Here is a 27,974-nt window from a genome sequence, read left to right on the forward strand (position 1 = left end):
CCTGAGCAACATGTTGCTCTCCAACCCCTTGGACGTTGCTCCCAGTGGCCTCAAAGCAGGTAGTTATTTTTTAATTCCTGGCTTTTGGGCAAGTGTTGGTTGCATAAAAAACCAGGTGTATTGCCAAACAGAGCCTCATGTAGGCTGCCAGTCCATATAGGGGCTGCCAAATAGCCAATAATTATTATTTGGTACCCCCCAGGAACATGTTTTATGGTTGTGTTGCTCCCCAAGTCTTTTTACATATGAATGTTGCTCGCAGTTAAAAAAAGGTTGGGGACCCCTGTTCTAAAGCAACAAATAAAAACACTTTTCCTAATAAAAGATATTAATATAGCTATGGCATCAATAAGGAACCATTAGAACACAATAATATGTCAGGCTGCTTAGCCATGGTTCTCTCACAATGATATCAAAGCCAAACTCATAGGGAGGGTGGGCAAATCAGTTAGCTCATACACTTACACATACCCTTCGGACAGGAAAAAAAAGGTACCTGAAGATATCCTGACTGTCAAGATCAACATGCAATCCATTAATGAACAACGCTGAGTCTCCGGGATGCACACCAAGATTAGACTTAAAATACTGTGTAAAAACAGAGCGGCATGTTAAAAACATACCCATATAATTAAATATTTGGTGCTTCGGTCATTATTCAAATATTGCTTTAGAATCTCACCTTTTGATTTTCTTCGACTTCCTTACGAAGAGCAGAGTCAACTACTGTCCTTGTTAATGCCCTGGTAAACAAAGCAGATCTCAAATAGTGTAATATGCACAATTCACATTGATATAGTATAGCAGTGCTGTCCAACTTCTGAGGTACCAAGAGCTGGAATTTTTCTGGCCTATGTGGTGGATGGCCAAATAAAGGAAGCCAGTTTTGACCACTCCCTTTTTTTAAACCATGGCCTGCCAGTTGGACAGCTCTGTAGTATCGTATATTTAATAATTACAGGACACACTATTGGCAGTAATTGGAACCTGGAGTTTTCTGGATAAGAGATCTTTGCTAATACGAAGCACAATTCTTGAGGCCAAAAGTATGTGGACACTTGCCTCTCCAATTTCCAGTATGAAGTTTGTCCTATTTTTGCTGCTAAAACAGCTGTTACCCTCTACTTGTTTTAGAACACTTTATATTAGATGTAAGAACGTTGTTGGTGGGATTTGCTTTCATTCTTATGTAAGAGATTGGGCAATGGGCATTTTGGAAAGAGCCTTCCACAAACTGTTGCCATAGAGTAGGAAGAAAGAAATTGTCAAGAACATCATTGTATGATGTACTGGCACCTTTGTTGGCAATGATGGATGTGGCTTAGACAGACTATTCTAATAATTAGAGAAGGTATCCACATAGCATGAAGTACAAAGGGAAAAAAATGCATCTCAAGCTTAGATCTATATGAAAATACAGCCTTAAGTTTCCACAAAAATTGCAATGGCCATTCAGTACATTTGAAAGAGAAGGAAAAATACAATCACTAAAGGGGGTGGCAAAATGTTAGGCACCCACCAGTGATAGTAATCACTACCCGATACCCCGGACCAATTCTCCTGTTAGCAGCAACTGCACCAGCCCAGGGTATCTGTGAGTGTCTCCTCTTCCTTGTTAGAGCCATTTGCGCATGTGCGGTAAAATGAAAAGGTGAACTTTAACAAAAAAGCTGGCTTTTTCACTTTGCTGTGCATGTGTCAGTCCCAGCATCGCCCCCAGGCTCGCAGGTACCCCAAGCTGGTACAGTTTCTTGCTAACAGGAGCACCAGCCCGGGTACCAGGTGATTGATTCTACCTTTCCTTCTCCTTTAAAGCTCAATTGCACTCACATTTGGCTGGAATGAACTTACCTGGCTTTGGTAGGGAAATTCTGGCTCAAATCTTTCATAACCATCAGTGCTTCAGCGGGTGGAGCTGACAGGATATGTGCAGCACTTTGGTAGCTAAGATCTTAATAGGGAATAAGAATGGAAGGCATGTATAACAAGCAATAGACTAGGCAACTATCTCCCAGCAAAGTACAGAAGAAGTATATTGCACAGGTGACTATCTTCCCAAAATACAGGCATTAGCAGCTACAGAAATGTCAATGCCAATGCAGTGTCTGCCATTTATGTTGCAAGGAGACCACCAGATGTTCTCAACTCCTCTTAGCAATAACATTGATTAAACTAAGATTTAATTGTTATAAGCATTAAAGCACAAGTTCAGAAATGGCTAGACTGGCCTAAAGAAAAGGTTGGGCAAGGTTTAGCTTAAAGGGCAATTAGGATGAGATCTGGAGAGAATACCTATTTGTTCTTCTAGATAAGTGTTCCCCAACCAGTGGCGACATGTACACCAACCCTTTGGATGTTACTCCCAGTGGCCTCAAAGCAGGTGCTTATTTTTTAATTTCTGGCTTAGAGGCAGGTTGTGGAGGCATAAAAACCACAAGTCACATAGGGCCTACCAATAGCCAGTCACAGCCCAAATATGCCCTCCCAGGAACTTGCTTTTGTAGATCTCAAACTTTTTTTTACCGTATATTTGAATGCGGCTCACAGGTAAAAAAGTTTAGGGAACCCTGTTCTAAATACACCTGCAAACCCATCCCTGAGGTTAGTTTAGATAAGAATTAGTATTATTATTTGCTGTCCTAGATATTCTGATACAGAAATGTTTCCTATACCTGTAGCCTTGTTATAACTTAAGCAAAGGGGGAAAGTCGTGAAGTGAAAAAAGTCCCCACCACAATATAAAAAATCTTTCCTAAAGTCAGATTTGTTATCCTGGGGCAAATATATAGTAAGGCTCTGGGTGATAGCATTTAGCACTGACTAGAGATAAACCATCTACAGTTGCCTTCATAATGCATATTTTGGAGCTATGCATCTCCGAGCAAGACAAGAGATGTGAAACTGAAGAGCACATAAAGCTGCTTCTTTCCCCAAAATGGCTTTCAAAACAGTAGAAATAGCATGTAAATGGATTTGTACCTTGCAGCTCCCAGACCTTCAGAGGTGCCATTTCATTGGTGCTATCAATTAAATGTTTCCTCAGTTCTTTCAGCTGCTCCTTAAGCTCTGGATACAACTGCCTTAAAAATAAAATGAAATGGGCTACAACTAAAGTTTCTGTTCAGAAAAGAGCATCAGACATGTAGGAAGCACAAAACATTTCGGCACACCTCCGATCAAGAACACCCATCATGAAGATCCCATCTCCAAAAGCTCCCCTAAAACCTTTTCTATAAGCAATAATACATTGTCTGCTTATGTCCCTATGTCTGTGGTCACACATTGGTGGGAAAAAATATGACATCTTAGGTTTGTGTATGAGTAAGTGGTTGGTGAATTACTAAGAGGCATAAGGGAAGATGGTGAGCTCACCCCTGGACTCCACCTCTGAAGATGTCGCTGATTCAAAAAGAATCAGAAGTATCAGTTCACAACTATTGGGCTTTGAGGTCATAAATATAGAAGACTCTGTGTTTCCTCTAGGACAAGCATTAGTGATAAACATGGAATTTGGGTTCCATGGAAGAGAGTCATCTGAGATACAACACAGCTTATATACAAGAATTATCTCTGCATGCGTTTCTCCCAGACTGGTCTCCCTAGGCCCCCATTATGATCCTATAACGACTGACACAGAAGATTGCAGGAAGCACACTAATTATTTTCTTCCCCAGTTCACATACTATTAAAGTGGCAGTTACCTGAGCTTCCCAAAGAGAAATCCCTGTACTTCATCTACTGGATCGTTATCACCCACCACTGTAGCATTCACATCATTTCCTACAGCAAATAAAAGAAGGGGGGAAAAATGTTTTGAAAACAATTAAAGCAAGCAAATATCTGCCAGAGAAACTACAAGAACTCTAGCATGAATTTAGTCATTCAAAAGCTGGGGTTGTAAATACCCATATAAGTCATATTTTTAATGAAAATGTTTCTAACCAACTAAAAATAGTAAAAAATAACCATAACATATGTAAAAATTGGTTTTATTGGCATTTTACTAAATTAGTATCTAGCACAGAAAAAGTACTTTATATATACTTTTGAATTTAAAATATATGATTATTATCATTTAATAACACATTCCACACTGCACTGTATGTACTGTACACCAACACCCCTTCACCAAGGACAATTAGTTTTCTCAGCCTATATCTCTGTTTCCTTCTAGACCTGGAAACGTCTGTGGTCTTTATGATATATGTGCCACTTTAGTGCTAATGCACACAAGCATTTCTCAGGAAATACTCTATACAGAACGGTTATACATACAGGAAATAGAGGCTAGTGCAGTGCGGTTATTGTTGATCTGTAATCTTACCTTTCACTTGTGTGTCATCCTTTGCTTTATATTCCGTGCTCTTCATGGACAGCTCTACACCATATCCAGACAGAAAAACCTTTTCAGATCGTGGGTTCTGTAAGAAATTTGTTTGTTTGTTGTTTATTACTTTACTGAGGATGTAATTGCACAGAGCAGTACAGATAAGCTGTATCAGTTAAAGAGTGTTTCTTTAAAAATACTGGTACTCCTAATTGCTTGCTCTATGAAAAGGTTTACTAGCAACAGGCTGGCCTTCCTGCCCCCATAGACAGGGCAGAAATGGCCCCTGGTATCTGTTACTGGCAAACACACATTGGTTATGGTCATTTTTACATTCCCAGATTTAATATACAGGGACTAAACTATATCAGGAATATCTGAATTGACCCAAGCATGTGTATGCATATTAGGTAACGTAAACTGTAAACTCCACTGGGGTGGGACCTGTTGAAATAATGATAGCTTTAAATGAGCTGCACTGTATTTTGGCACCTTATAAATACAGAATGACATGACCTCTACTCTATAACAGTCTTGCCAAAAAGTGCTAACAGTCATGCTATCAAGCAGTTGTAACCTCTTTAACCCAATACAATAATGACTACGTCCCTATTAGCATATCCAGCATTATATAACAAGCAAGCAGCTGTGCAGAAACAGGAATATAAGTCAGATGCTAGCATTGTCTTTGTGGAGTTGGAAATAACAATGGTTCTTACAGAAACAAAGTGACGGAGTATGTAATTAATCCCATCTTCTTGGGCCTTCAGAGAAAGCAGCTGGTGAAACCTAGCAAAGTCTTTGGAGCCAATCTCAGCATAAAGTATAACAACAGGGCTTTCGGGTGCACCATATGGGTATCTGTGATCTCCTTTGAACAGAAAGGGCTTCGGTCTGGGGAAAAATGTACAAAACAGATTAGGATGGAAATGTTTTCTGTTTTTTTTAAACTCTCAAGTACGGTGCAATTTTGAGGCATTAGGAAACAATACAGCTGAATTTACAGTACAAACATGTATTACTTACTGACAGTGTGCACAACCTAATGGGAAAAATGCTCAGCATCCTCTTCTAAACACATTTGCAATTGATATTACTTATTTTGTTCCCATAGTTTCCACAATATTAGCAGTCAAACATTGTTTACATTATGAATGTGTATTATGAGCAGCCTTTGCTGTTCTGTTCAGACAGTTACTGATGAAGGAGGCATCACCCAAAGTTTCTTTGTTTAGCTCTATAGCTCATGTAATAGTATTGAGCTGATACTGAGTGATATAAGTGAGCAGACAAGAGTCAGTAGGCACTTCCTGCTTCAGTAAAGCTGGCCATACATGCAACATTATAAATGTAGTTTTGTACGACCATGTGTGGGCTCACACACGCATGTAATGTGTATCTGACAATACCCTTGGGGTACCTACAGCGCATTCCCAGGAAGTCATTTTCGTACAATTGATGTCTGCCAACTTTTTCATGTTCAGAACATCCTCCAATTTGTTATTTTTAGGGCTTTGTCCTACAATTTCAGTCTATATGTTAGTTTTAGATTGTTAGATGTGTATGGCCAGCTTTACCTAACTTTTGCCCAGCCAGCCCATGCCCAAACAGAACTCATTAAACACATTCATGTTACTAGCAGTGTAACTGCAAAAGTACTCAGAAAGTACTTAGTTTAGAAAATAAATGTTATATTAAGTTGTGCAAGAGGGTATGTGTTCCCTTTAACAACAGATGTACTCTAAAGCACAGAGAAGTTGATGGTGCTGCAGTTGGAAAACAATATAAGATGCCTATAGTGGCAAAGTTTGTTGAATTCCACTTACATAAGCGTAAAATACATGCACATACAATAGTAAAAATATGGGAAGTACAAAGCTAAGCACTGTCCCTGACAAGGAATGTGTAGAGTTGCACCAGTTATAGCATAGGACTATGAAGGCCTATTTCAGGTGTGCTTACGGTTATAAAAGGGGAAGTCGAATGGAAGATGTCTGCAAAACAGGCAGGAAAATGAAAGAAATTGGCATTACCTTTGAGAAGCAGTCTTGAGAAGTGATGGCAAGTTTTCAAGAACACATGTCTTCGCTCCATGCACTACAATGAAACTAGTGCAGCCTGCTGGGGGTGGCTCATCTGCGGCCATCTGCAGTCACACAGGCGTTTGCTTAATGTTTAGACAACAATGTTTCCCTACCTGTCTCTTTAAGGTACTGAACTAAAATCTGCCTTAACTTTTACATATACAGGTATGAATTTTAAAAATTAGAATTATTTGCTTAAAACAGAGTCTATGGGCCTCCCATAATTCAGAGCTTTCTGGATAATGGGTTTCTGGATAACAGATCCCATACTATGACAGTGACTGACTATGACAGCTAGCATGCTGAGATTTTTCACTTTACAACTATGTGCCCGAAACAATTGCTAATCAGATAAAAATCAATTAGATATAATATAAAGATTTATTTGTGAAGGTGTTAATAGCTCTAACATACAAAGAAGAAAACCCTTAGGGATGACTGATGGCAATGACATCCCCTTGCACCTGGGAAGGAAGGCTTTTGGCTGTGGTACCACAAAGCAAATTAAATGTGATGATACAATGTCTTTCAAGTAGCATTATTGTCCCCTACTATGTAGTCGGCTCCACTGGAAATTGACTGCAGCTGCTCAGTGCTTAGAATAAAACAGCAAATGGAAAACAGTAAGAATTAACCAATCACTCTCTGCTATATTTTACAACTTCATTGATAGGATGCCACTTTCGGTAATCCACTACACTCATCCCTAATCAATAAAGTGACCAAGTCTTCTTTGCCACATAACACAAAAGCTGCATAATAAGCCAGTGGGCTATCAGCCTCAGAATACGCACCTGCTGGAAGGTCTGTACTGTAGCAGAGTAGGTGCGGAGAGACAAGGCAAATTTCAGAAGGTTCTCCTGTTGGGGAGTCAGCTGTCGGCTTGCCTTATTCACCATCAGCTCATAGTTGATACTATCAGAACCTGTAAGGAAACAGCGGTCCGTTATTAATCATATGTAGATGGTTTCAGATCCCAGGACTCTACTGGTATCACAATAAATCCTTAAATTCATATGATACTGTAATTACTGAAGTAGAGAAAAGCGGTTAGAATGAGGCCCTGTGCAGACATGTGGTATACCTCAAATAACTGCAAACTGGCACAGGAAAGTACAGCAGGGTAAATGTTGCTCCCATCCAGAAATACGTAGCAACAATAAGCAGTTGCAATTCAGGCAATAGAATATATCAATATAGAAAAAAGAAAATGTGGCATTGTGTTCACCCTACCTTGATCCTTCACTTGTTGCACTTCATCCACAAAGGCCCAGAACTTATCAGGAGCTTCTTCAGCTAAGAATTCACTAAAAAAAAAAGCATTCATAAAAAAGGCTGTAAGTGTGAAGAACTGAAAAAACATCCTATAAATGCAGAATATCGCTATAAGTCCTGTACTAATACAAGACCAGAGGTTCATCAGCACTACAACAATAAGAACCCATGTCAGATCTCTATCTTGGACCTTGTCAGGCCAGCTTTTTACTGCCAGTGGCACTGCACATGCTCAGTATGCTCTGGGCTGTGGTTGAGAAGCTACATGTACAGAATGCACTTAATTTGCTGCTAATATGTAATGGAAATCAGAATTAATTACTAAACAGTAATTCAGTCCCTAAGCTCAGGTAAGTGACAGCAGCACATAGCATGTGCTTTAAACCAGCAGAAAAGAAGATGGGGGGGCTACTGGGAGCATCTTTGAAGTCACAGATCTTCCCTGCTAAAGGGTTGGTTGTCTTAGGCTGGTATAAAAGCTCATAAAAATGATTTGCTGAGCTTTAGTTCTCCTTTAAAACTAACTGCTCCACACCTCCCACATTAGTCTGAATCGTGTGTTACTGTGAATCTATAGCTGTGCTTTCTGTAACTAAAGAGTACTTAAAGTACCAATGATGTTTACCATCTGGCACCAGTGAGACAAGAACGTGCAACAATGTGATTACTGAGCAGTAAGAACTGTTTCTAATGGGCAGGATGTCAGCATTAAAAAGGGAGAGGGGGAGCAAGCAAACCACCCAATGTGGCATACGCAGAGTGTAATGGTGACACGGGGCATACCGGGGATAGCTAAATCTGATGAAATAATGCTATAATAACGCAGGAAACACAACACAAAGAGTTTAAATAAACTCAGTGATAAAACACATATGGAGAGAATGCCGTTAAGAGTCAAGTAATTGCATTATGCGATTTAATTACCAAAGGAAAGCTCTGCTAATTACAAAGATACGAGTTGTGTAAATGGCCAAAAAAGGCACTTCAGCAGAAGGTTCAACAGCATTTATGCAACAAAGTTTGTATTTCCAAAGTCTGGCCGATTTCCAAGCAGCATTGGTGGGCTTTTACATCCTAACGAGGCCATCTGCTTGCATAGTAAAGTCCCCAGTAGATGTATTTGTTAACACTGACCAATGAAAATTGTTATTTGAGGATAACAGCACCCCTTTATTACATGGATAACAATGTATATCAGAATCCTCTGTAACAATTACCCAGTATAAACACTACTAAAATCTGGAAAACATAAGATAGTTAACCTGTTCATGACTGGGGAATGCTAAGCTATGAAGAATCATGCCCAAAGATACCAATTTTAGAGATGAATTTGAGTGGCACCATGACTATAAGGGCACTTGGTAGTCAGCATACCTAAAGTTTGTTGTGATAACCAATAACAAGAGACAATATAAATAGAAACCGTCAGTGAAACTCCATAAACATCCTGGTTACAAAGGTGTCAGCTCTGCATGTGTTGGCAACTGAGGCAGAAATGGTCACGGATATTCCTCCTTTGGGCACTTCCTTCCCAGACATCCCCAAGATAAAGGAAGTACAGGTATCGGACCCCTTATCCGGAAACCCGTTATCCAGAAAGCTCCGAATTACGGAAAGGCTGTCTCCCATAGACTCCATTTTAATCAAATAATTCAGAATTTTAAAACTGATTTCCTTTTTCTATGTAGAAATAAAACAGTACCTTGTAATTGATCCCAACTAAGATATAAATAATCCTTATTGGATGCAAAACAATCCTATTGGGTTTAATTAATGTTTTATTGATTTTTTAGTGGACTTAAGGTATTAAGATCCAAATTACGGAAAGACCCCTTATCCGGAATACCCTTGGTCCCGAGCATTCTGGATAATGGGTCCTATACCTGTATATGAAAATCACTCTGAAATCCATGTGATGCTAGATGACATTTCATGCTGGAAATATTCCTTCTCCGGTGGCAGCCGGGATCCATGCGAAGGAAGGCAAAGCTGAAAACCAGAGAGCACCTAACTTGGCTACTACACCCATACACAGGGCAAGGATGGCTTACATTCCTATTCATTAGCAGAGCAGCATTAAGGAGTAAACATACAAAGTCTGTTGTTTTATCCTGTTTCAGGGATTTTAAAACCTTTAAAAGGATTCATGCTTAAGCAACTTTCCACAGTCCTCTGCACTGTGGGCCTGGGAATCTGCTTACAGGCAACATGAATACTGAGCATACAATAAAATGTTGCACTTGTCAGCACACACCATTATAGGTAATGAAATAAACAGTTGCCATTTGGCTGGATACTCAGTATAGACACATTCTAAATAAATACATGCTTTTCACTGTTTGTAAATATAACTGAGATATGTTTGTCTCTATCTGTACAAAGCCAGGTGGATAATGATTTCAATAGCAATTATATTTACAAATACCTTTTAAACTATTAAAATATGTCATGAGTGTATATTGGCAAGGTGCTTTGCAATTAAATCACACTGTGTACACTCAAAATAATTCATTCTACTGGTTAATTTTTTTTTAAAAAAAATGTATTTTAGCTGTAATATTGGTGTGTAGGCACCATCTCAGTGCATTGTGCCTGAGTCTGAGCATTCAGAAGGAGCCAGCGCTAAACATTAGAACTGTTTCAGGTAACCTATTGTTTCTCCTACTCCCATGTAACTGGAGGAGTCCCAAGCCGGACTTGGATTTCTTACTATTGAGTGCTATTCTGATACCTACTGGGAGCTGCTATCTTGCTCCCTTCCCATTGTTCTGCTGATTGGCTGCTGGGGGGAAAAGGGAGGGGGTCACATCACTCCAACTTGCAGCTCAGCAGTAAAGAGAGACTGAAGTTTATCAGAGTACAGGTCACATGGCAGAGGACACCTGAGAAACATAGGAACATACCTAGCCCCACGTCAAATTTCAATATTAAATATAACAAAATCTGTTTGCACTTTTAAAAAATGGATTTAAATACAAAATTCTACTAGAAGAGCACTATTAACTGATCCATTCTATAAAACAACATGTTTCTTGTGGCAGACTCCCATTAAGGTATTTAAACACTAGCCGACACTTCAAGATATCAAACCAACTGATAATAAAGCTGGCCATACACGCACCGATAATATCGTACAAAACCTTTATTCGTATGATATTCGGTGCGTGTATGGAAAGTCGACCAGTATCGCAGGAAGCTGCTGATATCGGTCGACTCACCGATCGGCCAGGTTAAAAGATTTTGATCGGGTGCCATAGAAGGCGCCTGAGCAAAATCTGCCGTCAGGGCTGAATCGGCAGAAGGAGGTAGAAATCCTATTGTTTCTACCTCTTTATCTGCCGTTTCAGCCCTGAAGGTTAGTGGCGGGTCTGACTAACGAAAGATCGCAGATCGCCACGTGTGTGGCCACCTTAAGTGATAGTCAAATGCTATTGTGCTGTTCATTCTGGGTCACTGGCCCTACCAACTGGATGTGCGGTAAGTGAAGAAAAGCTGCAGCTTATAAGGGGAATCAGCAGATGATATTTTCAGGATTGGCTGTCTGACACCCAAGCTGACACAACAAGCCTGGACAGTAGGGCAGTTTGTTCAGACCTGGTTACATTTTCTGCTGTAGCCCTCAGTCTCACTAGTGCCTTTAATATTTTGTTTCATTGTATTTGTTTACTTACATCCATTACAAAGAACAAACTGGCTACAGGGCCAGCAATGCTCCATTTTATTATTCTCATGACTTTTATAGGACAATCCAATTTTCTTGAACAAATGTTCCCTCCTTACTTCCTGCTCCACATAAACCTCTCTAACCTCACCTCTTTTTCTGCAAAGCCCAGCAGGGTATAAATGTATAATGGAGTGCCAAGTTCAATGCATTCCAGCTCATATACACCCAAGTTCCCAGTATTTATAGCTAATGCCTGCCATGTCTGTTTAATTGCCCTTAACAAGACACTTCAACAGGAGTTTACCCTCCCTCCCAAAAACCACATATTATTTTGAACTTTTGTCATTTATAATCTCTTTTTTTATGATCTTTCAAACACAATCAATACAGTTTGAGCAGACTTAGTCAGTAATCAAACGTATAATCTCCTGCAAGCTTTCTGTCTGAAGGAGACAAATCACTGCTGCAGAATTTACAAACAAGGGGAAAAACACGACCAGTCAGATTAACCCATTATAGTGGCAGTTACACTGAATGTAGGATCTCTCAGAACAGCATCATTATAACTTGCATTTTTACTGACTTGGATATATATGCACAATGTGGTCCCCAAACGATGAATGGTACAAGCTAGCTGTAGTTAAAATAGTCTACCCAATATTAAAAGGCAGTTCCTACCTGGCTTCCAGCAGTAAAGGAGTAGATGCCCACTTTGCGGTGAGGGACGTTGTAACAGCTTTGGAATCTGCAGAGACACTGGAGATACACAGGCACAAGCCAAGGAGAATCATGGCTGTTTCCATCATTGAGCCGGTTCCTGCAGGAAACAGAAACAAAAGCTATAGTGGCACAGTTTCACTGGCTATATTTCTAGTGGTTACCATTACTAAGAAGTAGAAGCACTAAGTATGTGCAATCTGGAATTTAATGGAGGAGGGCATACTTGCACCATAGTGACAGTTGTGCCATACTAAAGGTGATTCCACATGCCCATCACAGCAGCCAACAGAAGACAGTCACACATTTTGTCACCATTACCATTAGAGGGTAATTCTGAAAGGTGCGATGGGGTGATTAGTGCCGATTTGAATTTAGAAATGCAGAAACACACTAAAGTGCCCATACTGACTTGCATGTGAATTGCCTGCAAGCGCTTGGGTATAACACATGCTGGAATCATGGCTGTCTGCTTCTTCAAGCAACTATAGTCAACAAGCTCCCGCAGCTGATTCATACACAAGGCTATAGAGGCTTTTTGGTCGCTTCAGTGCTGCATTTTTAGGCTACTTAAAAATGTAGGACATGAATCACCCGACGACCACCCCTTTATTTGCCCTAAAGCCGCAGAAAGATTGGCAGCTGAATACACACAGTTTGGCAAATTTCTTTTTAGTTATGCACTTTTTTAAAAGTTCAAAAGGGAAACATAGCAGCATTATAAGCCCTCAGAAAGGTGGCTGGTGCTTTAAGCCTTGAGCCTTTACCCACACAAATGAGCTTCAGTCAAGAAAATCAACTGTCGGGGCTTATTCACCAGTGATGTGCACCTGATAATACAGAAAAACTGCAATACCAATAACACTGCTGGCTATAGGCTAAATGGCACAATACATATAGGTAATATAAAGGTACAACAGTGATTACAAAATGTGTGGTTTTCTCTAATCAATTTGCAAAATGGCTAATGTATTCTGTTATGTACAGTGTAATGCTGAATGCATATTCCAGGTATTAGTTGGACATGCCTTCAGCAGGGGCCACACACCGGCACATAAGCTTTTGTTGGCCTGTGCATGGCCATGTTAATGTCAGCAAACCATCTGTGACATTTTCCGGTAAGCAATGCCACTCCTTCTTGTGGCTGAGCAGACAAGCCCCTGCCAAGTTATCTACCCCTCAGCTCGTCAGTGGACATAAATGTTAACAATGAATCAATCTCTGTGAATTTTGTGTGGCAGAGTTCTGGCTGAGACAACGAGGCCCATGCACACATTTCAGTGACTATCTTATTCCTTACTAGTGCTTTCCAACATTTTCAGTGCAATGAGCCGGTGACATGATACACTATATATCTGAGCACCAGGTTATATTAAAATGATTATGCCTTACAAAAAAGTCTCTGGTTCAGTTACCCAGTGATTGTAATTACTTACCTGATACTCCAGGCTCGTGCTCCTATAAGCAGAAAACTGCACCAGACTGGGAAACATGCGAGGGAGTGATCCTCTTCCTCCTTCCCTCCGGTTGCACATGTGCAGTAGAGTAAAAAGCTGAACTTTAACAAACAACCGTTTTTTTCACGCTACTGCATGTGTACCGGCCCATGATTGTGAAGAAAGAAGATAGAAGGAAGAGGATCGCTCACGATCAGGTACCCCAGACGCACCAGCCCAAGGTATGAGGTAAGTGATTACAATCACTGGGGGGTGCCTAACATTTGGCCTTTTAATTTACCTTTACCATGATGTAACAATTGTCATTCTAAGACAATTTGCAAATGGTTTTCAATTTTTTCTTTTTTGGTTTTTAAGTTATTTAGCTTTTTGTTCAGCGGCTCTCCAGTTTGGTACTTCAACAGATATTAACAGGTCTTATTTATCCTAGCAACCAGCAAGTTGGTTGAATGAGAGTCAGGAATATGAATAGGAGAGGACCTGCATAGAAAGATAATAAAAGATAACAATAAAATTGTTGGGTTACAGGGTAATAGTTTTTGATTGCCGGGGCCAGTGCCCCCCATTTGAAAGCTAAAATGAGGCAGATGAGGAAGGCAAATAATTAAAAAACTATAAATAATGGAAACCAACTGCAAAGTAGCTAGGAATAAGTCATTCTATAACATACTAAAAGTTAACTTGAAGGTAAACCAACCCTTTAAGTCCTCGGCTATGCTGATAGATATATACAAGCCCACAAGCCTACATTTGGAAAGTTTGGTTGATCTGATGTCTCCCTTTTTAATAGGCAAACCCAAAGTGGCCACCTAATAAGAAACAGCAGAATACAGGGGTGCAATGACCTAACTAGTTATTTATATACAGGTCTCTAGCACAATGGAGGTTTTGATCAGCCCAGTAGGATGACAGCAGGTTATGCCTATAGCTTTGGTCACTGACCTGCAGTCAAATGTGAGGTTTAGTTGTACCATACAATTCAGACCATTAGATCAGAGTTTGAGCAAATCAGTCAATTGGTCCAACATAGCAGTGGATATCAAACAGAAAATGCAGAACAAGTTGTGATTCAACGCATGGGCTGCCTGCGAGTCAACGCATGGGCTGCCTGCGAGCCAACGCATGGGCTGCCTGCGAGCCAACGCATGGGCTGCCTGTGATCCAGCCAGGGCCGCTGCTGGCCAAATGGGTGCCCTAAGCAGAAATTTACTTTTGTGCCCCCTCCCCCAAATATTACGGAAGTAAAAATAAAATAAAAAAAAAAACAGCTACTATAGGGGCCCCACACACAGTGCCCCCAATTGCCCCCATAGACAATGCCCCCCTAGTAAGTGCCCCCAAGAGCCCCCATAGATTGATTGAACTATCCGGGACAGCGGGATGCGCTATAAAAACTGGCGAGACAGTGTTGGGGGGTATGTTATAATATATAAAAATGTTTTGGTTTTTTTTTGGAGCAGCTGGGATGGTGCCCCCCTGGGAGTTGGTGCCCTATGCAGACTAAGTACTCTGCTTATAGGGAGCGGCGGCCCTGGATCCAGCTGACTCAAGTATATCCCAGTTTCAATTGAATCAATTGAAAATCACCACTGTATGAGCCATTAAAGAGGCAGTATACCCTCTTGTTCAACATGAGTGCAAGCAGTAGGGCATGTGCTGAACATACTACAACCCACCTGACAACCTTCTAAAATATTTGCTTTGCATGTGTATCTGTTTTCCTTCTACCATGTAAAGGGCCCCTGTTATCATGTAGGGAACCCTTGGCAACTGCCCTCCCTGCTGAACCCTACAAGCAGCCCTACATATCACCATTCTTGCCCCATGCAGTGCAACAAGCAGGCTGCACTAGAGGTGTGCCTATCTAAGCACATTAGGTACAAAAGCACAAGCTCAGTATAAAGCCAGATAACAGAGAATGCGCAAATTATTCTATTTCACTCTCCATCCTCTCTCCTTGTGGCCATTCAAAAGGCAAAATAAAAACAACACAAGATACTCACGAATACCGGCTCTTTCTTTCTAAAAAGCTCTGTCCCCCAACGCCACTTCCTCTTCCGCCCCTTTCCTGGAAATGAGCTTGCCCTGCCAGCGCAGCGGCGGCCATTTTGTCTAAGGGTCGCTGTGGGATGAGATTGCAGCAACAATCAGAATAAATTGTACTTCGCCTTGCTGTGTTTCACTGCAGATGGCAATGCTCGGGGGTAAAAGTTGGGGGAACGAATCGAATCAGTGAGTAAAAAACCAGGGGGATGTATGTTTAGGCGCCCTTAGTAAACATGGCGCAGGGAATGTATATTGGTGACTAAGCTTAGAAGAGAACGTAGGACGTGGGAAGGGGTGGGGCTAAATGAAAAGTTTGAGTTCAGGCGGACCTGAAGGGCTGGGAGTACATTTGTCTTGAGGAGATTAATTTAAGTTATTGTCTTGAGCAAGTGGTGCTGTCAATAACTGTATTTAGCCCAATTTGAAACGCCTTATGTCTCCCCAGTGACTCAAAAACCCACTCCCAAAATAAATAAATACACTTTTAAATCATGAAACTGGAGACTGGCATAGTTCATGGCCAAACGCCCCATGTCAACAGGGTAACCCCACCGGATGTTTTTGGAAAGTAACTATCTGGGTAACATGTTTTTATGCCAAACTATCAATCAGAAAATCTTTGCTAAATTTAGGAGATTTTATGTGTACTATATGCACCTAGCATTATGCTGACCCCCAAAAACCTAAAACAAATAATTTTATAAAAAGCATACTAACATTATATTGGAATTCTGTATTAATCAAATGTAAATGAGTGTAGAAGAGGCCAGAGATGACGGTGTTACTTGGGCACCTTAAACATACCGTAATATATGGGCAAACAAGCCCTGTTTGTGAGGGCAAGTTAAATTTGTTGGGTGCATTGGTTTGTAAAGGGCAAGTAGCCACACTGATAGACATGTCTCATATTGGGGGATGCTAGTAGAACTTTACCAACCTAAATTTGTGTAGGGACCCATAGGGTTAAAGCTCCCTATGGTCTTAGCCGTACACTTTATTATCTGCTGTTACTGAGCAGAATGTAATGTTTCAACTTTTGCATCTATTCATTTATTGGCCCTTAGCTGGGGTGACCACTTCCTGTAAGCTTCAATATAGTGTAATGCAGGGTGTGGGTACTTCCTCTTTGGCATTTCTATCACCAACAGAAGTTTGCACATTGAGCCTGGGATCTCAACTAGGCCCAGAAGCCTGTACCCCAGAGGAAGCCAATCCATCTAGTGATCATAAGTCAGGGACCCCGTGAGTGAGGTGAAGTTATCTGCAGGTTAGACTCTTGGTCCCTTGGACCGATTCGGCAGCTAATCGGCCCGTGTATGGGCAGAACAGAGCTGCCTGGCCAACCGATATCTGGCCTGAAATTGGCCAGATCTCGATCGGCCAGGTTAGAAAATCCGGTCGGATTGGGGACCACATCGGCTCATTGATGCGGTCCCCGAACCGACTGCCCCATAACCACAAATGTAATCCGATCATTTAGCCCCAGGGCCAAACGATCGGATTATTTTTTTTTTTAAGTTACTTGCTACCCGATATCGCCCACCTGTAGGTGGGATATCGGGCGAAGATCCGCTCGCTTGGCGACATCGCCAAGCGAGCGGATCTTATAGTGTATGGGCACCTTCAGTTCAGGGCTGAACCACCGTTGGCTGTAGGGATCCGTCCAGTAAAGGTAGACACCCTTGGGACTTCTGGCTATTATCCCACATCTGTCTCCACCGTGGTGCTACTCTGTTCTACTATTTTGCAACTGCATTTAACACTTGTGCCATTCTACCTCAAAGCTGTGAGTATTAACCCTGCATATGCTGTGTACCATCAATAAACCAAGTTCTAGTTAAATAGAAAAGCTCTGGCGTCCATAATTACATTATATACAATCTGTGGCAGTGGAGAGTTGTTGTAGTTCTGCAACATCTCATAAGTGCAAACCTTCCATTTTGCGAAGGCCCCGCCTGTGTCTTGGAGTCACATGTGGCCGTGCTCATACTTACTGGTCGGAATTGGCAAATACTGGCTAAGATAGGGTTACATTTGTAATGCTCACTTTCAGCGGAGGAAAAATAATGGCCTGGAGCTTAATTCATGGTTTGGGCTAGGTGACCTGGTTACAGCTAAATCTTTAAGGCTACGGTGTACATTGACATTCTTGATAATTCCATGTTACCTGCTTTGTGGCAAGAGTAAGGGAAAGGCTTATTTCTGTTTCAGCACAGTAATGACCCCATGCACAAAGCAAGCATTGCTGAGATGGGAGTGAGAGAACTTGACTGGCCTGCACAGAGCCCTCACCTCAACTCCTCTGATCCCCTGTGGGATGAACTGGAACCCACTGTGTGCCAGGCTTAATCCCCAACATCAGTGCCCAACCTCACGAATGCTCTTGTGGCTGTAAAGTGGAAGCAAATCCCACCAATAATATGCCAACATCTAGCAGAAAGCCTTCTCCGAAAAGTAGAGTCTGTTCAAGCAGCAAAGAGAGGACCAACTTATATTTATGCCATTGGTTTGAGAAATAAGTGTTGGATAAGCAGGTGCCTTTAAAAAATCTATACCTGCATATCTATTTTTTATTATTACATTTATTGGAAGGGAATAGAAAAAAAGATATATTGTATTATTGTACAATAGTAAATAAGCCTGGCCTTTCCCATCCAAGCTAAAGGGTGCTGATCACAGTGACTTTTAACCAGCTGAACCGCAACACATGTGCCATTAATATACTGGTTCATATTGTTCTTATTACAATCATAATGGATTTTACCTTTTCTTATGTAAATATTATATTTCTGACAATGACAGCAGACACTCGTACTTATTGTATTCATATAGTGCTAATGGGGTATACATTTATATTAAGCAAGGTCAGCATGCTTAGTCTGCAAACTGTTTTTCAGTGATTTTCCACTATTTGCCCTTAAGTTTTCCTTAGACTGGGGCATGAGGATTGGGTTGCTTGTTAACTAACAGCAGAAAACCTTTCCTGCATTTTAGATTGAGGTTCTGTACCAGCAGGCAGGAATTTAAAAGCAAGGTCCACTCCATGGTAATACAAGTGTTAATGGATTTCATTCTGACCTATGGGATGGAAACCAAGGCTGAACATAGAAAATAGGTCACTTGTATTGAGGCACTACTTGTGGGGACAATGAGATCAGTTAACATTAGCATTGGTCTTTGGCCATGAATCAGCACCACACAGCAGATGCACATTTAAACCCATTCTTTCCAGAGAAGAAACTGGACCATCCCTGCCTGCTGATTTCTTCCCACATAGGATCTTATCAGTATTCCATAGCACAGCCCCTTTCCTGTAAGCTGACTGAGCTGTAGATTAATAAGCAGCAGAGAATATAGTGCTAGTGTGCTAAATCTGTCTGGCGAGGCTAACACGGGCCAGCATAAGAATGATACAGAACCATAAATCATTGAAGACCCCTATATAATGTGTAAAAGGAGGATGTGACTGTAATCACCTTTGAAGGCTCCATGTGTACAGATAAAACATTCTTACAGTAGGCTCATAACAGGCCCGGACTGGCAATCTGGGGGTTCTGGCAAATGCCAGAGGGGCTGCTGTAAGATGCCATAGATAGTTACTGTTTAGTGGGGTGAAGGGGGGCTGTTTGTGTCTCTGTGTGCTAGCCATATTTTGTATATTTTGTATGCCAGGCATATATTGATTCCCAGTCCAGGCCTGGCTCATAAGCTTATACAATAGGTACACAAGAACACAAGGTGCCATTGTAGGTATTGCAACAGCACCTAGGCCCCGGGTCCTAAGGGGCCCCTAGTGAAGAAATAAAAGCTGTACATATCAGACAGCCACACATAGCAGTTTGTACATTCTGCCCTGCAGGCATGGAACCATGGCATTACAACCTATATTAGGGAAGGCAGAGCCCCCTGTTACCCACTAGCTGCAGCACTTAGGGAGCTGTTTACATAAAGGGGTTGTTTATTTTTATATAAACTTTCAGTACTATGTTTAGTGGTATTCCGAGACAATTGTGCAGCTGTCAGGCTTGGAATTAGTACATCTACCTGGTTGCTAGGAATTAATTAACCTAGCAATATCAATCAGGCAGAAGTTAGTAAGGATGAATAGCAAAGGGCCTGAATAGAAATATAATCAGAAAAAAATGAATAATGGTAAATCTGTTTTTCTTGGTGGCTGGGCTCATTGACCTACCAACAACCAGACATTATTTTCAGTTACAAGCATCAATATATCAATCATAATGTAAGAAAATTCCCCACTCCTTCTAAATCTAGAATGTAAAACTGGCCATACACGTTCAGATTGTTCGTTTAAATGCAACAACCTAAAACTAACATTGAGACTGAAATTGTAGGATAAAGTAATAAAAATAACAAATGGGAGGATGTTCTGAACATGGAATAGTTGGCAGACACCAATCGTATGAAAGTGGTTTCCAATGTAGGTCCCCCAAGGATATCGGCAGATACACAATACATGCGCATATTTTATCATTATCCAACCGAAATTGTCTAACCTGGCAGATCAACTAAATAATTGATCACCATGGTACGAAAATTATTGGGACAATCATTTGAAACCATAATTAAGCCTCTCTTGGCAGAGCCCTTATTAAGGTGTGTGCATTATCAAAATTGACCCAAACAAATAAGGAAATCTATCATTTACAGCCAGGCAATACAATATAATCACATTTGTGATATCACTGATCAGGATAAATGTCTGAACTCAGGAGGAATTCATCCAACAAGCGTGAGGGAGAGCAGTTGCAATACCCAGTGGAAAACTTCTTAAACAACACCATATGCCCCTTGTTTTTAACTATAACCCCCATATGAAGTCCCTACGCATAACCTTTAAAGAAATACATTCAATGCTCCTTCATGACAAGAAGCTCCAGAACCTCAATTTCTAGTGTATAGACAGCCCCCCAAATTTAAAAGAAACAATTGTGCATAGCTCTCTACAAGGCCCTGCGGAAAATGGCGCATCTACCTGCCTGAAAAAAAGGTGTGAAATCTGTGCATATATGTATACACAGTAGACCGCGTACTAATACCATACTGCCAATGAGAACACCAGATAAAAGGTCAATTTACCTGTAAATCGGACAACTGAATCCATTTATTATCCCACCCAGTAGACCCTTTTTACTTACTCGGTTAGCCAATAAAAGGTATCACCGAAACTTACATTTCCTGCAATTTTAACACAGACTCCATTTTAATCAAATGGTTCAGAATTTTAAAACTGATTTGCTTTTTCCCTGTAATAATAAAACAGTACCTTGTACTTGATCCCAACTAAGATATAATTACCCCTTATTGGGGGCAGAACAGCCCTATTGGGTTTATTTCATGGTTAAATGATTCCCTTTTCTCCGTAATAATAAAACAGTACCTGTACTTGATCCCAACTAAGATATAATTACCCCTTATTGGGGGCAGAACAGCCCTATTGGGTTTATTTCATGGTTAAATGATTCCCTTTTCTCCGTAATAATAAAACAGTACCTGTACTTGATCCCAACTAAGATATAATTACCCCTTATTGGGGGCAGAACAGCCCTATTGGGTTTATTTCATGGTTAAATGATTCCCTTTTCTCTGTAATAATAAAACAGTACCTGTACTTGATCCCAACTAAGATATAATTACCCCTTATTGGAGGCAAAACCATCCTATTGGGTTTATTTAATGGTTAAATGATTCCCTTTTCTCTGTAATAATAAAACAGTACCTGTACTTAATCCCAACTAAGATATAAATAATCCTTTTTGGATGCAAAACCATCCTATTGAGTTTAATTAACATTTTATTGTTTTTATAGTAGACTTAAGGTATGGAGATCCAAATTAAAGAAAGACCCCTTATCCGGAATACCCTTGGTCCCAAGCATTCTGGATAATAGGGTTGATTCACTAAAGGTCTATAAAACTTGCCTTAAAAAATTTATTGCGACTAATTTTTCGCGAATTAACGCACGATTCACTAAAAGCATACTTCCATTAATTTACACGCGATGCTGTTTGCGTTATTTTAGTCACGAAGACTATTTTTGTGCGGTATTTGATGGAACGTGCGCTATTCAACGCACCGCGTACAAATAATCGCAGCATGCAAAAAAAATGCACGCCATGTTAGCCATACATGCCATTACTTTCAGAAAATTACTGTACTGAAAATGGCCATTTCCCTGCAAACTGGCGGCTGCATCACTCTAGGGCCAACACAGACTTGAATAAATCCCACTGCAAAGTCCATATTGTGTTGCCAAAAGCTCATGAACTGTACTTTTCTATAATTACCGCCTGCCCCAAGTAGGTGTTCATTTCCGCACAGACTAATGCGATATTTAGCGTGTCTAAGTGTTTGTGAAATATGCGTAAGTGTTATTTCGGCGTGCAAATTAACGCATGCGATAATACTTTATCGAATCGCGCAGGGTTTTTTTTTGCGTCAATTTTGACGCAAAAAAGCATGTAATAAAACTTATCGACCTTTAGTGAATCAGCCCTAATGTGTCTTATACCTGTACAAAACTTTACTACCACTTTTTTTCTAAAATCCATTACAGCCCCACATATACTAGCAGTACCACATATCTGCCTGTAGATGGTGCAGCAGGACTAGCTGATTTCATGCCTACATTCCCATTATCTGCTATATTTATTGTGCAGTCATCAGAACAAAATGTGCCATAATTCAGCTGCCTTTAACATCCACTGCAAACTGCCCTTGTGGGGAAGCTCAGAAATAAATAACGTGATTTTGTGCAGGCCGAGGAAGTAAACAGCAGAATGTGCAATTGCTCGTGGCGTCACTAGAACCATTTTCCTAATGACTCATCAAATCATAGTTAATTTATAAATATAAAAGAAATGTAACTGCATAAGCATAGAGATTGGTGGAGAGAGAATGAGGGTTGGGCAGGACTGTATGTATCAGCCAAGATTTATAGACTTTGTGGGGCCTTGTCATTTATGTAAAGTGGAGCTCTGCTACATATTCAGCTCTTGCTAAACTGCCATTCTTAGTACCAAAGGGCTGCAGGTTAGTCAGAAAGCCTTACTGACACTATACTTGTATATGTGTACAGAACAGTATACTATATCCTTCAGCCACAGTCCCTTCCCAGAGGCTATTATCCCCACTGTTACTATAGGCACCATCTCTCCCTACTATACCTGCCATCCCACAGCCACAGTCCCTTCCCAGAGGCTATTATCCCCCCACTGCTACTATAGGCACCATCTCTCCCTACTATACCTGCTATCCCACAGTCCCTTCCCAGAGGCTATTATCCCACTGCTACTATAGGCACCATCTCTCCCTACTATACCTGCTATCCCACAGCCACAGTCCCTTCCCAGAGGCTATTATCCCCCACTGCTACTATAGGCACCATCTCTCCCTACTATACCTGCTATCCCACAGTCCCTTCCCAGAGGCTATTATCCCACTGCTACTATAGGCACCATCTCTCCCTACTATACCTGCTATCCCACAGCCACAGTCCCTTCCCAGAGGCTATTATCCCTCCACTGCTACTATAGGCACCATCTCTCCCTACTATACCTGCTATCCCACAGCCACAGTCCCTTCCCAGAGGCTATTATCCCTCCACTGCTACTATAGGCACCATCTCTCCCTACTATACCTGCTATCCCACAGCCACAGTCCCTTCCCAGAGGCTATTATCCCCCCACTGCTACTATAGGCACCATCTCTCCCTACTATACCTGCTATCCCACAGTCCCTTCCCAGAGGCTATTATCCCCACTGATACTATAGGCACCATCTCTCCCTACTATACCTGCTATCCCACAGTCCCTTCCCAGAGGCTATTATCCCCACTGATACTATAGGCACCATCTCTCCCTACTATACCTGCTATCCCACAGTCCCTTCCCAGAGGCTATTATCCCCACTGATACTATAGGCACCATCTCTCCCTACTATACCTGCTATCCCACAGTCCCTTCCCAGAGGCTATTATCCCCACTGCTACTATAGGCACAATCTCTCCCTACTATACCTGCTATCCCACAGCCACAGTCCCTTCCCAGAGGCTATTATCCCCCCACTGCTACTATAGGCACCATCTCTCCCTACTATACCTGCTATCCCACAGCCACAGTCCCTTCCCAGAGGCTATTATCCCACTGCTACTATAGGCACTGTCTCTCCCTACTATACCTGCTATCCCACAGCCACAGTCCCTTCCCAGAGGCTATTATATCACGGCTACTATAGTGGCCATCTTTGCCTACTATACCACCCATGACCACCCAGCTCGCCTCATGCAATATGTTGCCTCTGCTAGTGATCCCTGTTCCTGACAGCCCCGCCTGAGCTGGGAAGGGGTGAGTAGGGTGTAAAAGTGTGGGGTTATGCTGTTGATCCCACAGCGCTGTTATCTACACTGCTATTATAGATGCTGCTGTGCTTACTGCTTGGGCATCTGTGGTGCATTGCTATTACATTTTCTGTCTACAACAGCTATACCTCAGGACCTGGGTAATTAACCCTATCTTGAAGCCCAGCACTTAGCTATGAGGGACTTTTTAAGTTCTTTACCAGTCCAGCTCAGTCCAGAAACAAGCAAACAAATACTGCCTCTCTCTTTTGCTCACCCACTTTAAAAGTTCCTCATACTCCTATAGCCTTCGAATTACATGGCTGACCTATTAAATAACAAGTTGCTTGATTCTCCTCACACACAACATGCAACATACGACTGTTTAAAATTCCCTACTCAGAACTTAACAAAAGAAATGCAAAGTATAGTGAGCTGGCTTTGTTCTTGTGTGAATGTATAAGTATATACTGAATATATTCAAGAATGAGTCATTATCCAAGTGGAGTCTGACGGTTGGTTCTTATGGGTCACGTGGTGCTCAACCTACATTCCGAGCACAGCGGGGAGCAAATTAGTGTTAAAAATGAAGCTGAGGCCCCAAGTATTCTCTGCTGTGCAACTGTCAGTCAATAAAGTCACTTCATCCCAGCAATCCCTGGTGCCTCCACATCCCATGTCTCAGCACAAGCTTTGGACTTAATCCTTTCCTTGCTGTTCCCTCCATTCAGGACATCATGCCTTCTCCTCGTGCCTCCAACCTCCTCCTCTATTCATAATAACTGAGCAACAGAACAATAAACCTGTTTCCTATTCCCCTACAACTAAATGAGGTCCAGGACAATAAAACTGATTCTCACTCCACTCCAAAGGCAATGTCACATGGGGTAGCCTTGCTAATTTCACCATCAGCATTCCTCCGAAGCTCCCTTGGCTCATACAAGAGTTGCTTGAAAGCAATAACACAGGCCATTCAAGTAATCCAGTGTCATCTGGGTGTCTAAACTGTGAAATCAAAATTTCTGAGATGCCTATTTGTTACTATCTACTCTAATAGGATTTCAGAACAAGTAACTCTGCCCCCCCAACCATCTAAGGCAGTGATCCCCAACCAGTGGTACGTGAGCATGTTGCTCACCATCACCTTGAATGTGTCAGGGATAGTCTGGGTTCCCTGTATGTGCTATGGGCATGGGAGAATGAAGGTTTGGATGGGTGGCAATAGTGCTTATCACTACCAGCCCACTGAATAGAAGGGGTTCTGAAGGCAAAACAGTTGAACACATTCTGATGACCTGGCACAGGGATCTTGTTTGATAAATGTGTCAATTGTTAAAAAATAAAATAAAAATGTTCCCAAGTCAATAAAATATAGATGAGAATTATGACTGCCCCCTCTTGCTTTCTGTACCCCAACTCCTCTGTTCTAAAATAAAAAACTACAGGCAACCCTTCATGATTCCACAGTCCGATGCTTGATAAAGTAGCCAAATGCACTTGGGCAACTAAAGTGAGGGAAAACTTTTGCCAAGCGATGCTCCCGACAATATAGATCTTTCCTACCCTATTTCCAGTTTGATATTTATGTACTTTTATTGTAGCACAGAGATCTGAATCCCCTCTACATTTCTTTATGCTTATATTGCTTTCAGTACAATAGATAACTGCCTATATATATATAATTGCCTACATTTTTTTAATATGCTTTGTAAATAAATGTTGTGATACTAATATTCCATGGTAAGCCCAGCATGCCATCATTTTCATTTCCCTGCCCCTTAGAATGAACCCCCCACCCACCACTGATGAAAGGAACCCTTGGGGGGGTCAGCTGCTTGGGGGGGTCAGCTGAATAGTTTAGGAAGTGCCACTCAAGTTGAACAGTAAAGGTGGCGATTACAGGGCAGATTTAAAGGGGAACTATTATGAAAATCAAATAGCTGTCATTTTAATTTGATCATTAATTTGATCATATTACCCCAATATCGCCAACTTTAGGTGGGCATATCAGGAGAAGAACAGGAAAATATCTGTGTGGCGACCTTGAAATGAGCACACTAACGGTGAGGTGAATCAGCATGTGCTAATTAGGATTCGGTTCGGGATTCAGCCAAATCCTGCTGGGTGGGTTCGGAGGTTTGGCTGAACCCAAAAAAGTGGGTTTGGTGCATCCCTAATACATACATGCACACACACAGTGAATTACACAAACATACACACTGAGATACACACACACACACACTGACATACACACACTGACATACACACACACATACATACTTACATAAACACACTGAGATTTTTTATTTTTTTTTTCAATTTTTTTTTTATTTGTTTTTGTTTTTGAGGAAAAGAGGGGGGGTACAGAAAGGAAGGGGTGGGAAGGGATTCTTTGTGGAATTAGTGAGGGAATAGGGAAGCAATGCTGTCAATGCTAAGGGTTTAGCACTGCCAGCCAATGAGAGAGGTAACACCAAGCAAAGCTCATTCCCTTGAGTTGATTCCTTGGAGGTTGCTCCTGAATTACTTTAGGATTCAACATTTCAACTGTTGATATTTAAATCACCCATTACATTACTTTATACTTCACAATACTGAACAGGGTTATTTACAACATGGACCCAACAGTGTTGCAGCGTATTAAGTTTTCTTTATTCCTATTACTGGGATATTGCCTTAAATGTATCAATATTGGCATAGGATACATTGTAATTGGACATGTTCTTATAGCTTTATGGTACCTTAGAAAGGCAATTAATATGAAAAAACAAAAATCAGCACAGCAGAAAGAGAAAGATCCAGAACCAGTAGCAACTGTGCAAGTCCCTCTTCTGAAGCCAGAACCAGTAGCGACTGTGCAAGTCCCTCTTCTGAAGCCAGAACCAGTAGCGACTGTGCAAGTCCCTCTTCTGAAGCCAGAACCAGTAGCGACTGTGCAAGTCCCTCTTCTGAAGCCAGAACCAGTAGCAACTGTGCAAGTCCCTCTTCTGAAGCCAGAACCAGTAGCGAGCTTGCAAGTCCCATTTGGGGACATACAGAGACTTGTTACTTCTGACACAGAAGAGGATCAGAAGGAGGCAATAAACAAGGTTATGGCAGAGTTATGGCCATACTTTTCCCTGTATGTCAAGAAACTTCTTAAAAATCATTTTCATCATTATTTAACTTTACTCTCATTAATTTGGGAAAGAAGGCCCCACGGGTAACTTCGGTAAGGACTGAACATAAAAATTCCAACAGGGTTATACTTGACATTGACATCAGTTACCACGGAGATGCCAAAGTAGAAATGGCACTCCAGAAAGATATGATCAAAGTGGGAATTGATGGAGTAAAGCTGGTGGGAACGCTCCGGATGGTACTGGAGCCATTATTGGACAATGTACCTTTTGTCGGAGCCATAACTTTTTATTTCCCCCAGCGACCAAGGTTGGATATCAGTTGGACTGGACAAGCAGAAATGCTCAAGCTTCCAGGACTAAACTGTCTATCTGACGCAAACATCATGGACCAAATAGCAAAATATATAGTTTTGCCAAATCATATAACGGTCCCACTAAAGGCAGGCTGTAACATGGAAGACCTATACTACAAAGTACAAAGGAATGTTATTCGGGTCTTAGTGTTAGAAGCCAAAGACCTGGAAAAAAGGAGGTCAGACCCCTACGTTGTTGTGCGCTGTGGGGGTCAGACAAAAGTGGTCTATCCATACTGGAACCAGGTTTTTGAGCTGTCATTTTCCGATTTGCCTGGGCATGAAATAGGCTTTGAGGTTTATGATTATGATTTTGAGAAAGATGACTTTTTGGGCAGCTGCCAAATAAATGTAGAAGAAGTCATCAAACAAAAAAGCATCGATAGATGGATCCCATTGAACAATGTGGCAACTGGAAAGCTGGATGTCAAGCTGCAAATCCTCAGTCCTGTTACACAAGCTAGGAAGTCCCAGCAGACAATGACTTCTGCAGAGAGACTTTCTAGAGAAAGCCAAAAATCTATCAACCAAAGACGTGAGACATCAGGGACAGCTAAACAGGCAGCCGGT

The 27,974-nt window shown here is 41.4% G+C and overlaps 1 protein-coding gene across 3 annotated transcripts in view; it reads right to left on the bottom strand.

Moving 5' to 3' along the window:
• Positions 1 to 15,633, bottom strand: part of uggt1 (UDP-glucose glycoprotein glucosyltransferase 1) — a 38,426-nt gene extending 22,793 nt beyond the window's left edge. For 2 of the 3 annotated variants that reach the window (XM_004914485.4, XM_004914484.4), the window contains exons 1-12: positions 15,201 to 15,492; positions 12,029 to 12,167; positions 7,645 to 7,718; positions 7,206 to 7,336; positions 6,361 to 6,473; positions 5,047 to 5,221; positions 4,325 to 4,421; positions 3,702 to 3,780; positions 2,980 to 3,080; positions 1,852 to 1,951; positions 683 to 743; positions 497 to 588 (exon numbers count right to left, since the gene is read on the bottom strand). In XM_004914485.4, the coding sequence (XP_004914542.1) occupies positions 497 to 588; positions 683 to 743; positions 1,852 to 1,951; positions 2,980 to 3,080; positions 3,702 to 3,780; positions 4,325 to 4,421; positions 5,047 to 5,221; positions 6,361 to 6,473; positions 7,206 to 7,336; positions 7,645 to 7,718; positions 12,029 to 12,167; positions 15,201 to 15,339 (1,301 nt within the window). In that variant the 5' untranslated portion in view covers positions 15,340 to 15,492. Of the gene's footprint in view, positions 1 to 496; positions 589 to 682; positions 744 to 1,851; positions 1,952 to 2,979; positions 3,081 to 3,701; positions 3,781 to 4,324; positions 4,422 to 5,046; positions 5,222 to 6,360; positions 6,474 to 7,205; positions 7,337 to 7,644; positions 7,719 to 12,028; positions 12,168 to 15,200; positions 15,493 to 15,527 lie in introns of those variants that run through there. The other variant, XM_002936298.5, reaches the window with a different exon arrangement.
• Between the last annotated feature and the right edge of the window lie 12,341 nt (positions 15,634 to 27,974).

The sequence above is a fragment of the Xenopus tropicalis genome, chromosome 5 (genome assembly GCF_000004195.4).
Source record: "Xenopus tropicalis strain Nigerian chromosome 5, UCB_Xtro_10.0, whole genome shotgun sequence".
Classification (NCBI taxonomy): Eukaryota; Metazoa; Chordata; class Amphibia; order Anura; family Pipidae; genus Xenopus; species Xenopus tropicalis.